Raw genomic sequence first — 16,135 nt, forward strand, 5'->3', positions numbered from 1 at the left:
TATAAAAATAATTTTGACCTCGCAGACTCCCTGAAGGGGCTCTGCGATACAATTTGTTTGTTTTGAATTTCGCGCAAAACTACGCGAAAGCTATCTGCGCTAGCCGCCCTAATTTAGCAGTGTAAGACTAGAAGGAAAGCAACTAGTCATAATCACCCACTGCCAACTCTTAGGCTATTCTTTTACTAACGAATAGTGGGATTGACCGTCACATTATAACGCCCCCACGGCTGAAAGTATAGCATGTTTGATGTGACGGAGATTCGAACCCGCAACCCTCGGATTACGAGTCGAGTGCCTTAACCACTTGGCCATGCCATAATTGTTATAATTTTGAAGTTTTTAATACAGCACATTCAAAGATGTCGCTACGTGCTTAAAAGATTAGGATTTTGAACCCAACGCGCGGTAATTTTTGCAATTCCGGTACGATATCGATTCTAGTTTTCTCTTCTGACTTTTCAATCCTGGCCCGGCATGGCCTAGCGCGTAAGGCGTGCGACTCGTAATCCGAGGGTCGCGGGTCCGCGCCCGCGTCGCGCTAAACATGCTCGCCCTCCCAGCCGTGGGGGTGTATAATGTGACGGTCAATCCCACTATTCGTTGGTAAAGAGTAGCCCAAGAGTTGGCGGTGGGTGGTGATGACTAGCTGCCTTCCCTCTAGTCTTACACTGCTAAATTAGGGACGGCTAGCACAGATAGCCCTCGAGTAGCTTTGTGCGAAATTTTCAAACAAACAAACAAAACAAACAAAGACTTTTCAAGACACCAGCTGAGGATTTGAGGCACTATCAAATAGAATCGGGGAACGGGTTCTGTACACTAGCGCCTAGCGACGTCTATGAGCACACCAATATTTCATTTGTTATCATTTCGAAACCGGCCCGGCATCGTCAGGTAGTTAAGGTGTTCGATTCATAATCTGAGGGTTGCAGATTCGAATCCCCGTCACACCAAATATGCTCGCTCTTTCAGCCATAGGAGCGTTCTAATTTCATGGTTAATCCCATGTTCGTAAAAGATTAGCGCAAGAGTTGGCGGTGGATGGTGATGACTAGTTGCCCTTCCTCTAGCGTTACACTGTTGAATTAGGGACAACTAACGCAGATATCCCTCATGTATCTTTGCGCGAAATTTAGAAAAACAAACAAACATTTTGAAATTGGTTTGTATAACGCACTAACATTTCCATTTTATTATTCTAAAGTTTTTGATATAGTACATTAATAATTGAGTTGTTATTATTTCAAAGTTGTTTCATGTCGAACACTAACATATTCTACTAAAGATAATAGTTTAGTTAAAGATGGATTTCAATTATCGTAATAATGTTTCATTATTTGTCTTATTGAAAGTTAATTTCTTTTGATTCCATTCTCACCATACAAATGTGTAGAGGACCGGCATGGCCTGGTGGTTAGGGCACTCGACTCGTAATGTGAGGGTCGCGGTTTCGAATCCCCGTCGCACCAAACATACTTGTCCTTTCAGCCATGGAGTAATTATAATGTTACGGTCAATTCCAGTATTCGTTTGTTTGTTTCTGAATTTCGCACAAAGCTGCTCGAGGGCTATCTGTGCTAGCCGTCCATAATTTAGCAATGTAAGACTAGAGGGAAGGCAGCTAGTCATTACCACCCACCGCCAACTGTTAAACTACTCTTTTACCAACGAATAGAGAGCACGGCATGGCCAGGTGGGTTCAGGAGTTCGACTCGTAATCTGAGGATCGCGGGTTCGAATCCCCGTCGCACCAAAACATGCTCGCCCTTTCAGCCGTGAGGGCGTTATAATGGATAGTCAATCCCACTACTCGAGTAGCTTTGTGCGAAATTCAAAAACAAAAAACAGTTCAAGAGTTGGCGGTGGGTGGAAATGACTAGCTGCCTTCCCTCTAGTCTTACACTGTTAAATTTGGGACGGCTAGCGCAGATAGCCCTTGTTTAGCTTTGTGCGAAGTTCAAACCAATCAATCAATCAATCGTACATTCGTAGGTAAAATTTCATGGAAAGTCATTTTAAAATAATATTCAACAAGCTTATTAAATGATCCAGACTTTGCCGGACATAGGTATCAAATATGATTGTTAAAAATTCAGAAACCAAGAGAGTATTTATAATGAACATTCTTATCCAGCTACACTTTGCTTTCTTTCGCATGTATTTTGGTTTCCATGGTATAATTAGAACCCGTATTTCTTCAGGCATATAAAGAAATCAAATAATATATTATAACTTAATATATGGATAAGAGATGGCAGCACTATAGACACATTGTTTTGATATTGCCATACGTAAACAGGTCCATACTTTAATTGCACAGTTTCGTTCTAAGCTGCATAAAATAGTTTTAGCGAGTAAATTTTCATTCATCGAAATAAAGGTGGTCCTGGAGCTAGGAATTAAGGTGTTTTTATTTTCTGCAAATCAATATATGAAATAAACAAAGAACATTTATACCACATTTATCTCACATCGTTATTTTTCCGTAGTAGAAAACACGATGTTAATTATTAGGTAAATAAATATTATACACAAACAATTATCTGTTACATTTTACGCGTTACTAGGCTCAGCTACAAAATCCCATTAGGTTTGTTTGTTTGTTTTGAATTTCGCGCAAAACTACACGAGGGCTATCTGCGCTACCCGTCCCTAATTTAGCAGTGTAACACTAGAGAGAAGGCAATTAGTCATCACCACCGATCGCCAGCTCTTGGGCTACGTTTTACCAACGAATAGTGGGATTGACCGTCACTTTATAACACCCCCACAGCTGAAAGGACGAGCATGTTTGGTGCGACAGGGATTCTAGCCCGTGAACCTTCTATTACGAGTAGAACGCTTTAACCCACCTGGCCATACCAAGTCAATCCCATTAGGAAAAAATGGTTCAGTACAATTCTTCATCTAACTTACGAGTTAATTATTTTGACCTCAACACTAGTGTTGCTGTCCCATCAATCATTTAAGGCCCAGTTAGAATTTAAGAGTTTTTTTCGTGTACATCATGAAAAAAAAAAAAAAGGTATGACTAAAAAAAAAGTTGTTTCTGGTGACACGGATGAACTATATAGCCATAGGGCAGTAAGTATAATTCTCTATCTTCTGAATTTATTTCATTTCGGAAAAGCAAATTTTAATGTAATTTGGACAAATTATTGACAACACGTTTTTACTTTAAAAATATATGTTTTTTTTTATCCACAACTTATCCTACGACCTTCAGCAGAAAATAACCTCTTGTAAGTCAGTGGTAAGCTTATGGACTTACTTACAAAGTCCGGGGTTCGATTCCCCGATGAATCCCATGAAAAAACAACAACAACCGTACTCTATTATGTTTGGTGAGGTCATCCAGATGTCTCCTTAATAAATAATTTAAACATTTCAAACTAAGTAACCAATCAATCCGTGCCGCTCTTTTAGGCCGAAATCTGGAGCGGTCAAGTACACTTTTGACCTCTTTCACACCTTCTGTGGAGTTTATTGTTGTCCTTTGATTAGTATTAATGTTAATTGTGTCAGCTTGATAAACACTGTCCGACCCTTTTCGTAGGCCAAGTCCGTGTATAACATGTTAACATTTATTTAAAGTGAACACTTAACTGACGCCAGTTCAGTGTGATAGTCCTGAACAGTCGCTACACATAACACTTCTGTAATCACTGGCACACTTTTCACTTGTTAACTTACTGGGAGTGTATTTACATAGATACCATGATAATATACTAAACTAATGATATACTATATCTAGTTATAAGTAACTTATTTATTATAGTTAATGTAATTGTTTATTGGGGAAGAGGTACTCAGGTGTTCTTTCATCATGTATGAGATACTTGTTATTTCTGTTAATAGATTAATTTTATACAGATTTTTATTAAAGTACTTCATTGTCACACATTGGTGTCTGTCAGATATGTAAGGTATGTGTGAATATTTATGTATAAATACTCTGTCTGCAGAAATTAGTATTGTGTTGTGAATAGTTTATATTTTATTTATAGTGTTTTATGATGCATTGTACCATATTAGACATGTATATTCCAGAACTGGTCTGATATATGTTGTGTACATTTTGTTCTGAATAGTTTATATTTTATTAATAGTGTTTTATGGTATATTGTACCAGGCTGGACATGTATTTTTTAGAACTGGCCTGATATATGTTGTGTACATTTTGTTATGAACAGTTTATATTTTATTTATTGTGTTTTATTATATATTGTACCAGGCTGGACATGTATGTTCCAGAACTGGTCTGATATATGTTGTGCACATTTTGTTATGAACAGTTTATATTTTATTTATAGTGTTTTATTATATATTGTACCAAGCTGGACATGTATGTTCCAGAACTGGTCTGATGTATGTTGTGTACATTTTGAGAATATGTAGAAGTGATGTATCTTTGTTTCTACCTGACAGACTGTTGAACAACTTAACATGTTTCCATGCTCTGTTTGTTACATCCGTTGTATATTTTTCCAGTTTACTCTAGAATCGTATATTATCTACAGGAATTTTGCTGACGTGGCATTCTGGAGGCGTTTTCCTTATAAATATACTATCGGATAATTTTGTAAATAACAATAACTGTGTGTTTGGTACGTTTACTTTAATTCTGTATATTTAACAGTATTTCTGTGTTCTATTTAGTTGTCGTATATTTAACAGTATTTCTGTGTTCTATTCAGTCGTCGTATATTTAACAGTATTTCTGTGTTCTATTCAGTCGTCGTATATTTAACAGTATTTCTGTGTTCTATTCAGTTGTCGTATTTTTAACAGTATTTCTGTGTTCTATTCAGTTGTCGTTGTATGTTATTTCCTGCTATTGTCGGTGTTGGTGAACTTTTCCAGACTGTCATATCATCTGTGAATTATGAGGCGAATTCTTCATTTGGGTCGTTTAAGGACAGGCTACTGACATACATGATGAAAAGTACTGGGCTAAGAACCCCTTCCTGTGGGGCTCCTGTCTCCGGATATAAAACACTTCGAGTTGGTTCTCTTTGCGTTAATTCTGTTTTCTATCTTCCAGAAAGTTCGACAAACAGCGAATAATTTTACGCAATAGCTCCAATTCGTTTATGCAGAACCTAAAACCATTATGCCGGATAATGTTGAACGATTTCTCTATATCGAGAAAGAAGACAACAGTGCGTTCTTTTTTTATTGTAACTGTTTACTCATTTTGTATTAATATGTTGTTGAATTGTGGATTATCTTGTGAATAACTGTGTGTGTTTGTATTTATTGGAAATTTTGGCTTGAAGGTTTCATTAGTTTTGTAGGAAAAACTCTCTTACTTCATTATTTAAATGTATGTTCGTGTCCGTTTGGTTTGGTGTTTGGAATATGGTTTCAAACATTTCAACTTGTTTCTTGTCTATGTGAGCTATTCTTGAATTTGTAACGATATTTTAAGGTAATTTTCTGTGTGTTTATAAACCATTTTAAATGATTTCAGAATTGTTCTGGGTCTGTGGTATCATCTAGTTGATCTCAGAACTGTTACCAATGTTCTTGTTTCAGTCTCTTGATTTCATTTCGTATTTTGTTTAATTGTGTTTTGATGAGTGGATTCCGTGCAGTCGTGCGTACCCTTCGTAGGTGTCTTCCTTTTTATATATATTGTTTAATTTTGTGTGAAATTACCATGGTTGTCCAATACTTTATTGTATGAATTGATCTGTTTGCTGTGAGTGAAAAGCATTCAGTTATTGTGTCTGTTTGCGCAGGTTTCTGTACTTGTGCCAGGGTGGTTTTGTATTTTTACATGTTTTATCCAGTTTGTTTTCTTGTAATTATATTTAGGTTGAGGTATTTTGTCATTTTTTTTATGGGGAAGAGTTCGAAGACACACGATATTGGTATCTACCGTTCCTAATTTAGCAGTGAAAGAATAGTGGGAAGGCAGCTAGTCATCACCACTCATCGTCTACGCTTGGGCTACTCTTTTGCCATCGAATAATAGGATTGACTATAACATTATTTACGCCCCCACGACTGAAAGGACAAGCCTGTTTGGTGGAATTTGAACCCACGACCCTCAGATTGTGTGTCGATCACCTTATCCAACTGGTCATATCGGGCCTCAAGCTCTTAAGAAATGATATATTCTATTTTCTACAGTAATCATTCTGTCTCGTTTTAGACATTTTCAATCTAAATAATAGATTGAACGACACGTGAACAAAATCCCTCGATCAAAAAACCTCAACGTTCAGGTACAACCATCGCTAACTTAGAACTGCTGATCAGAAGTATGGCAACCAGTTATCAGCACCTTCTGCCAACACTACTACTCTTAACCGAATAACAAAATTAATTATATAAGGTAAAAGGCACAATCTTCCAAACCGCCGCGCGTGAAATATTAGGCCACGCATGTGCCCTATAATCGCTAAAATGTTAACAAACGTATATTCACTTCAAAACATAATATTGATTTAGATTAATCTTTTATGTTAAGATTCTGATGCAGAAAAATGGGTAAACAGGTAAAATTAAATCATTTAAACTTTAAAATTAGAAACTTAAATCGGTGTGTGTTTGTGTGTTTTCTTATAGCAAAGCCACATTAGGCCATCTGCTGAGACCACCGAGGGTAATCCAACACCTGATATTAGCGTTGTAAATCCGTAGACTTACCTCTGTACCAGCGTGGTACAGACTGGTTTCAATAGTTTATAGCTTTGAAAATATAGTAGAGATATGATGAGGAACCTAACATGTACTTAATATCATATATCTATATTGTTACGCAATACGATTTAAAATAGCTTGAAACTAATTTAAATTTAAAAGTTAATTGCACGACGAGATGTGTGAAATTTATTATGTTTGCCAACAAGGTTAATACACACAGTTTTCTTTCTTAATACAAATATATTTTAATATATAAACAATAATATAATTTATAATAATGGTTGTTATAAATAATGACTTATATAAATACAAGTTTTACAAACAATGTTGAAAATCTTCTTCAAGTTTAGGGAATATTGTGATACAGACTTGACACTATGAGTTACATTCATTTCTAAATATATATTTAACTGAAACAAAGATCAACATTATAATAAATAAATGTATATAATGGTAAATCTGTTACAGTATATATGTATATGTATATATAATTGAGATAATTTTGAACTCGAGAAAAAATAACTAAAGTCTTAGAATTTATATGTATGGATCCTTGGAGTTCAAACTTCGGAACAGGTATTAATATACTTTAATGGGTTTATTTTTATCATCAAAACATTAAACCAAATAAACTATTAATTTTTATTATATTTTTTTTTCAAAGTCCGGGATTTGATTCCATATGGTTCACTCAGCGGATGGTTTAAAGTGGCATTGCTCTAAAACAAACAAACGAAACATTGGATAACCCGCTGTTCCATTTCGAGCTACACCCAAGTATCTCTATTTGCATAAAAAATACGACAAGCGGACTTCGCAGCGGTAGCACGTGTTTATAAACTCTGTTAATCTCTTCCGACATGGCTAAGTGATTATGATGCTCGACTAGTAACCTGATTATCGCGGGTTTGAATCCCCGTCACACCAAACATGCTCGCCCTTTCAGCCGTGGGGGCATTATAATGTTACGGTCAATCCCACTATTTGTTGGTAAAAGAGTAGCCCAAGAGTTGGCGGTGGATGGTGATGACTAGCTGCTTTCCCTCTAGTTTTACACTGCTAAATTAGGGACGGCTAGCTCAGATAGCCCTCAAGTAGCTTTGCATGAAATTCAAACATACAACACCATGGCCACTTTAATGAACACTGAGATGATCAAAGACTTGTGTTTTGTGGCGGTTCTAGTTAAATTAATTGTACACTCCAACCACAGCTGAAACTGTAAGTTTTCTGCTTTTCAATTAATATCGTTTTTATTTACTACGCTTATTCTCAGCAGTAATCTTCGTGATGAACAGTGTTAACTAACTGTCTTCCCTCTAGTCTATTAATTCAAAGTTAGGGATATTTACGTCCCTGGTTAGTTTCGTGTAAATACCCGAAAAACTAAACAAACTGTTTTTTTTTTTTTTAGTTGAACTTATAAAATTCCAAGTACAAAATATGCCCAGTTTGTCATTAATTTAGCAAATATGGAAATAATTAGTTGTTTGGTAATGTGAATCCTTTTTTCCCGTGAAATGTTGAAAGGTCACCGGATAAAGAGAGACTGTCTTTTCTTCCTTTTCTTGGCAGAACTGTTAGTGATCTTTCAAAGTCCAAAACTTTCTAAATTTTACCACACGATTCTAGCTGGCTGCAACATAATATAGGATCAAAGACTTGAATAATGGACTTAAATTAGGAATAAAGTTGAGAAATATTATGAAATAAGATAAATAAATCTCGCGGTATTTATGGTTACTTGTAAATCCATGCAAGTTTATTCTTCCTGGAAATTTATACAGTCACATTATGAGTCATGAAAATACAACCAGCTAAAAATATCCACAAACGAGAAGGAAAACAAAATTATGAGAAGGAGAAAAGAAATTCTATCTACAAGAAGAATAACTTCAGAAAGGAAGAAAGAAACAAAAACAACGTTATTCCAGAAAACATTACTTATTATTATAGCCGTACTAATATATTGACGTATTACGTTTTAGTTTAGTGACGTTGTAATTTATAATAAAGTTTTCTCTATTACATATTCAAGTCGTCTGTAACCTTTTATCATCTATCAAATCTATTCTAGATATAAGTTGTAGGTTTACCATTTGCTTTAATTAATTTTTAAACATGATGGAAGACCCCGTGTTATCAAAACATAATAATAATAATGTACTAGTTGTGAAAAAGCAATAAGAAAAATAAACCTTGAAAAATGATAACAAGTTTTGTCTAAACATTGGTGTATTTCTGCGGTGTTATAATATAGCATAATTCAGATAAGTACGAAACAAAAATAACACGAAACAAAATTAATGGTTAAATTTAAAAGTCATTTTTATTTTATCAAAGTTTATTTACATATGCAGTATGTTTATGCGTGTTTTGTTTTTATAAATAGTGCATCCACAACTCCATGTATAGGTTTTTTTTTTGGAGTAATAGGATTTGAACTATGAATCTTTGGATTCACACTCTGACATATTATTCATTAGGCCGCGGTCATTCTTTAGTAAATATCAATAATGCTTACGTTCACTGCAGTTAAAAATTTAAAGATATTCGTTGGTTCGTCTCTGTGCCAAAACGTAGGAGATAATAATAAGAGGTTTTAACGTAAACACATCCATATATATAGTGTATCATCTTTTGTGTTCTTGAATTTGAAGCTTATTTTAATCATACTAAAAAGTGATCGGCGTTTGATATTAAACAAGTTTATTATTATTTTAAAAATTATAAAACATTCTAAGACCTTCATTTAAGGTGTTATTATACAATTTTAATCATGATCATTGAATCAGCTCTTCTAAATATATTTGGCTTATGACCAGGGGCGTAGATTCTGGGGGGGGGGATGGAGAGTATACATCCCCCTCTTCATTTTAGGTGAGGAGTATGGTACATACAATCATCCCCCCCTACAGTTTGGTCTGTTGAATTGTTTTATCGCATTACAGGCCTACAAATTGTGTGTTTGTTCTTGTGATTCTCGTGTTCTTACCAATCGAATTACATAATTAGGACTAGATGTAGGCTTTTTCAGTAGCCGAAATGTACATCTTTAATATAGGCGTGTTTCTAAGCTTTTCGATCTATGTTATGGTTCGTAACTTTGTAAGTATCAGTCAGTAGGCCTAAGTATACATCCAAGTATTGTGGCAACAAGATTACTCTGTGACTGCATGTTTACAGCTTTCAGGTTTACGTAATCAGAGATTACCAATTTACAAATTAAACAGTCCATATAAGTGGTTGCAAAAATCATCCCACCCTTCGGGTATAAAAAATCTACGCTCCTGCTTATGACGCTGAGCATATTATGCCCTAGACTATTGTAAATAAGCTACGTTGTTACAGATACTAATTTCCAAAGCTAATATAAAATTCAACAAGACACCATTCTGTTTGCATCGTAAGCATTTAACTTTCAACATGCAGTAAAGCCAACAGCAATTAAATCTATAACTATTGCCATAAAGTCGTTACGCCTAAGTTATTTAATCGTCATTAGCTCACGTTCTTCTTTTGCTGACTTTCTTTGTAGCTACCAAACAAAATTGGTTTTGAACTTTATTTTGATATATTGTATTTTATTTACAAACATTTTTGTTATCCAAGTAACACTGTCAATGTGATATGATAAAATAATGTTTACGACTTGAGTGTACTCTTCATGCATATAAGACAGACTTTCGTACCGTTTTTTATATTGGAATATTAGCAAATAAAATACGTCATCTTTATCATGTATTAATTATTTGGCTCATCAAGATAAACAGAAAGTCTAACTATTCATCATTAAGTTTAGGAACTTAGTAAAAACTACAGTATCTAATAGTAGTACATTGCGCTTAGACACAAAATGGCGCTAAACAATATTTTATGTTGTTCATGGCAAAATGATTATCTCTTAGCGAAGTGGTGTCGAAAGCTTCACGAGATAAGCGTTACGTTCTGCTGTTCTGCTGGAGTAGCTACGAACGCCAGTTTACCTACGGTGGTTCAATAGGGAACGGTTAGGTTTGCTTGAAGTATGTAGTGGGCTAATTGGTAAAAGCATGTGAAAGAAGTGTACGGACTATTTGAAAATGAATTGCCCAAATACGAGTTGAATATTACGTTAAATATTTGTCTTTTGTAAAGGCAAATCATATTTGTTCGTGTATTATGTAGTAAGCAATCTTTATACTGCCAACTTTAGTCTTTTCTGTTAATATTTGTTGTCGATGGTTCGTTTTGCCGACGAGTACAGACCGGTAAGCTTAGAGGACCAAACCGCATTAAACTGTGGGTGGAAGTCGGCCTTGTTATGGCTAAGCTGAAGGAGCACAAGCCTCCGTCGGGTTTTATATAGAATTAGGCTTAGTCGTTGTTGAATATTATTTATGAGTTCCGAGTTTTATCAATTGAAGAGTGAGTAAAAGACTTAAAACATTAAGTTTTAATCAGTTTCTATTACTTCTGTAGTTGTAAGGTTAGTTATTGTATATCAGAAGCAGGTTGATATCAACTCCTGAAGCTATGATGACGCTTAAAGCAGATTGTAAGAAGTTTGCACCAAACATTTTTAACAAATCAAAATGTCAACATTGTTTCAAAACGAAGGAAGCTCACACTGCCGAAGCTCTAGAGAGTAACCGGGTGAGTAACATAATTTCAGTGTCATCAGAAGTTAGTTTGTCTCGAGTGATAATGATATAACACGAGAAAATATTAAACTACACTTTATATAAAACTCGAAGTCAAACAGATATGTTAAACATATAGTATAATTAAACACTTTTTGAAATCTTTATACCTATTAGCTTGGTTTTGATGATGTAATTAGCAATCTAAAGTCAAATGCGTAAACACGTGATTTATTAATTTGTAAACAAACATAGCGATAATTATTTTGTCAATTGGAAGATAAAACAAAACAGGCAGTTTAAAAGTGTTCATTTTAAGTAAAAATCTTCCATTTTTGTGTATAGCCCTGCCAGACATATGAAAAAGTCTATAGGTAGACTTTTTCAGGGATTTATTTAAATCCCTGACACACATGTTCTTTTTGTGTGATGAACCTGAACTTGAGTGTTTCCATGTGTGCAGGAGGTGGAATGTTGGTCTTTTTTTTTATAATTTGTTTTTTTTATGAGAGTACTTGACAAAATTGGTCATGCTTATAGCTTGTATGTTTTCAGTATTTTTTTTGGACAGCTTAAGGATTGAAGAAGAGAAGGTGATAAAAAATGTGATCCTTCATTCACACTGGGTTTCAGTTGAATTTTTACCAGTATTTGAATCTTGCAAAAATTTGTCTGTGTTAACTATTAATGTTGACTCTTAGTTGCATGTTAAGTCCAAATCTTATTTAAAATTATTGAGACTTCTGTTTAAAATAAATTGACAATTGGACTAACTACTTACTAAAAAGTGGTGAAACAGCACCAAATAATTTTATTTATTCAAGATTAATTAATAAACTATTACAGCTTCACTTGTTATATAGGGTTGAATATTTTTTTAAGATTTATTGACAGCACAGGTGAGTTGAAAGTTGACAGTTTTCAAGAAGACTTACAATATAGTGTAAGTTATACCATTAGCTGAATTATGTTTAAAGAATTACACATGCCCACAGTTCAAAAGTAACATGTGTACTATTTTGCATGTTTTTAAAGGAATAAAATACTGGATTATAGAAGTAGTTTGATTGGTTCCATGATGCTTAGGAGATAAAGTTGTTTTTCCTTTATATTTTAAGGAATTGATCATTCTTGAACCTTCATGTAGGAATTTAAGACTTGCTTGTTCAGTTTTCTATGCACATGCTATTTTATTTTATTTTTTCATAAAAGCTGACACTTCAAATTCTTCTCTGAGATACATATAGCTCATGAGGTAGAAAAATTACATCTAGTGATATACCAGCCCCCTCTGTATTTTTACCAGTTGTTTGTAATTTTTCTAAAAGAAATTAAGAAAATATATAAATTCTCTTTCATTTAATGTAAAATTTGGTTTTATATAAGAAATACATATAGGTATATATATAAACAACTTCCCTGCATAAACAAATGTATGCATTTTATAAACCTACAAGTATGAGATGGAACAAGGTAACAGAAGGCTGTTTAGTTGGCTGAGATTGCTCCTTTCTCACATAACTACCAACCTAAACATTAGACCTAAATTAAACAATCATATGTGTTCATATATCTTATCCAAGAAAAATAAAATTAATAGAACACACCACACTGGAACAAACTGTTTCTGAAATCAATAATTCTTAACTAAAAAGTAATTTTCTTTCCTTCTTCCTGGTCAGGTTAGTATTTTTCAACCTTTCCATCTCAAACAGACCTCCTGTAGGGAGATTTATTGTCCAAATCCTTAACAATTTTCAACACCTAAATCAAGCCCTCTTAATCCCTCTACATTTCAGAAAAAGCAAGTTCAAATATTTAAGCTTGTCCTCAGAGCTTCAATACCTTAACCAGATATTATTATTGTTGCTTGTTTCTGCCAGTATTATGGACCATACATACCTTCTGGTGTGATTTCTGTAAACTTTAATGTTCACACAGGGAAATGGTGTTAGTTTGTAAAAAAATTTAAATGTATAAATATAATTTAGACCTGATACAGGTTTTAAGTCATCTGACAGATGTTTATTTGTAACATTTTTTGTTTAGATTTTTGAATATTGGATATAATATAATTGTTTGTTTTTGGTAAAGAGTATTTGGATAGAAGTTACTTTACATATTTCATTACATAGAGAGTAAACTAGTAAATTAATTTCTAAGCTGTTCTAATATATCTTGATATTGGTGAAAAACTAACATTTTAAAAAATATCAGTTTAAAACTGTTATCTGTTTATTAATAATAATCTAATTTCTCTTTACAAAATATGTGCTTGAATGCATTTTCAAAAGTATTTGTCATTTTGTCACCTAAGCATGTTTTACAAAATATATTCAAATACACATTAAACTGTATTTACTAATTTCAGTGTGAATTCTTTCTCTTCTGTTATATTCCTTTAAAATCCTCAGTAAATCACACTTGATAGTTAATATTTGTTTTGTCTTTAGGCTCAGTGTTTTCCACCTAGTGATTCTTATTAGAAACTAAATGCTCGGCCAATTACCAAATAAAATTCTGGGAACTTAAGTATCAGTGATAAGATAACCTACGTTTTTTTACATTATTAAACTTTGAATGTGTTCTGTTTATATGTAAATTTGGTTCTTCCTTATGTGTCTTGTTTCATTAGGATTTTATAGAAACAAGAAATTAAGCAAGTAAAGAGAATTAATATTAAACAGAAGGAAAAGTTTTCTTTGCCTGTCTATAAATACTTGTACTTTAAAGCTTACTTAAATATTATCTTCAGATGTTACAGAAACGTGTATTTGTTTGTTTTAGTAACAGAAATTAATTGGATTAAAAAGGATAAAAAAGTACCATATTAGCAATTTCCAGTATAAAATGATAAAGAACATTTGAAATTGTGTATAATAAATGCTAAAACAAAAAATAAAATATATATTTATGTTCTTCATATAGTTATAATAGTTAGCTTTTGCATTACATTGCAAAGTTAACAATACACTAACAAGTTAGTTATATTCAAAATAAAATGTTTACTGGAGAGAACAAAAACAGACCTTGTACTTGAACTATTTAAATTTATATTAAGTTGTTTTTGTGTGCATTTTTGTTATGTGAGTATAATGTTTGAGGAGACTCTGATAAGATTATGAAGTTAATGCACTCTACAGTAGAAAGAAAAAACAGAAAAAGCCTGCTTCCCTAAGCGTGTGGAATATAAACAGAAACTACAGGTACATCTCTCAGACAACTAGATGTTCAACTTACTAGGTTAAACTGTTTATAAACAAGTATGAAAAACATGTACTGGAAGCTGATGGGTAAAGTAACCTCAAAACGTAATTACATGGCATGAAAGATATGACCACTTTACCACTCGAGCTGTATGGCTGCATGTTAGTAACATTCACAGTATTTTACGTGTATGTAGCATGTATAAAAATATTTATAAAGTATAACATTAAATGAAAGTAAAGAGGAATATATGATGGTATGTAAACTATACTATGTATGCTATATCTAGTTCCAACAAGGCTTTTTGTCCAGTATTGTGGTTCTTTAGGCTGACTAGATAGGACAGATAGAGTAGTGGTTTGATGGACTGAAGCTATATTTTCATGCTTTTATCTGTATTGATTGTTTTAATTGCTAATGAATAATGATATATCTTGACAGGTTTTAATTTGAATAGACAGCTATAATGCTGGGAAAATCAGAGTTTAAGATCACAGTATTTTGTAACATAATAAACATGTGACAGTAAGAACTTATGAACAGACATGTTGACATTAATTTCACCAAGATCACTTCTAGCTGTTCATAATCATTCACACTAATGTAGCCAGTAAACGTGTGAAGGAACAGCATACATTGCATAGTCATGAAAGACCATTTGATAAGTACTAATTTTGTGAAAGTTTGATATTAAAATTCTAATGCTCGGGCAGTCATCCCACAGGCAGTCTGTTCTTATAAATAGATCCTATAACTTGTAGTTTTGTCTATTACAGCTAAATATTTTGGACAGTTATCACTGAGGTATACATTTTCTCCACAACACCAGGGTTCTTCTCTCTCAAGAAGTAAGTCTTTTTCCAAATTTCAACATCCAAAGTTCATCACTTTATACTTCTAAATTTCTATGTAGTTGTTATCAGTGAAACTTTTCAGTTCCTCCTATATTAATTTTTTATAGTTTTCTGCAGAATTAGTATTTTTCAGCATTTTAGAATCACCAACAGTTTGAAAAATATTATGGATCATTTACACTACTTCTCATATTCTCCTGATAAAAAAAAAACATTCTTGTTAACCACCACTTTCTACCTTCTTTTAGTGGCTCAGTTTCAACACAAGACTTTAATCTGCCTCCTGCACAACAACATTTTTATCCACATCTTATTAAACACTAAAATATCAAATTCTCTTATTTAACCTCTTTAAATATTTTCATATTATAAACAAACCTAAACTCGCAGCTTTTGGTTTAATCTCAAGAAATATTTCACTGCTATAAGCAAATCTAAACTAGCAACATCTGGTTTAATCTTAAGAAGTATTTTGACACTATCCAAAGAGAGAATCTCCTAAGAACAACATTCCACAACAACAAGCCTGCTTTTAAAGGTGTCGTGGTTTAAGTTAAATGTATTAAAAAACTAGAACAAGGTTATAGAAAATGCCTGTACACTTTCTCAGAAGACATAACCCCAACAGTGTAGTTCCTTTTTAAGTAGGTAGCTTGCTTTGATTGAGTTAATATCAGAACCCTGTGCTTTATCTTTTATTTCTGACAGTAGTAGTAGATATTTATATTATTATTAGCTACAGATTGTTTTGAAGTTTCTGCAAACCTTCATTAAGTGTCTTAGCAGTTTATGGAA

General features: G+C 33.4%; 1 protein-coding gene across 1 annotated transcript in view; it reads left to right on the forward strand.

The window, feature by feature from the left end:
* The first annotated feature begins 10,627 nt into the window (after nucleotides 1-10,627).
* The window catches only part of LOC143254917 (uncharacterized), a 133,400-nt gene continuing 127,892 nt past the window's right edge, over nucleotides 10,628-16,135 (forward strand). The window contains exon 1 of the mRNA XM_076509827.1: nucleotides 10,628-11,292. Coding sequence (XP_076365942.1) covers nucleotides 11,173-11,292 — 120 coding nt within the window. The 5' untranslated portion in view covers nucleotides 10,628-11,172. The remainder of the gene's footprint in view (nucleotides 11,293-16,135) is intronic.

This window comes from Tachypleus tridentatus, chromosome 7 (genome assembly GCF_004210375.1).
Source record: "Tachypleus tridentatus isolate NWPU-2018 chromosome 7, ASM421037v1, whole genome shotgun sequence".
Taxonomy (NCBI): Eukaryota; Metazoa; Arthropoda; class Merostomata; order Xiphosura; family Limulidae; genus Tachypleus; species Tachypleus tridentatus.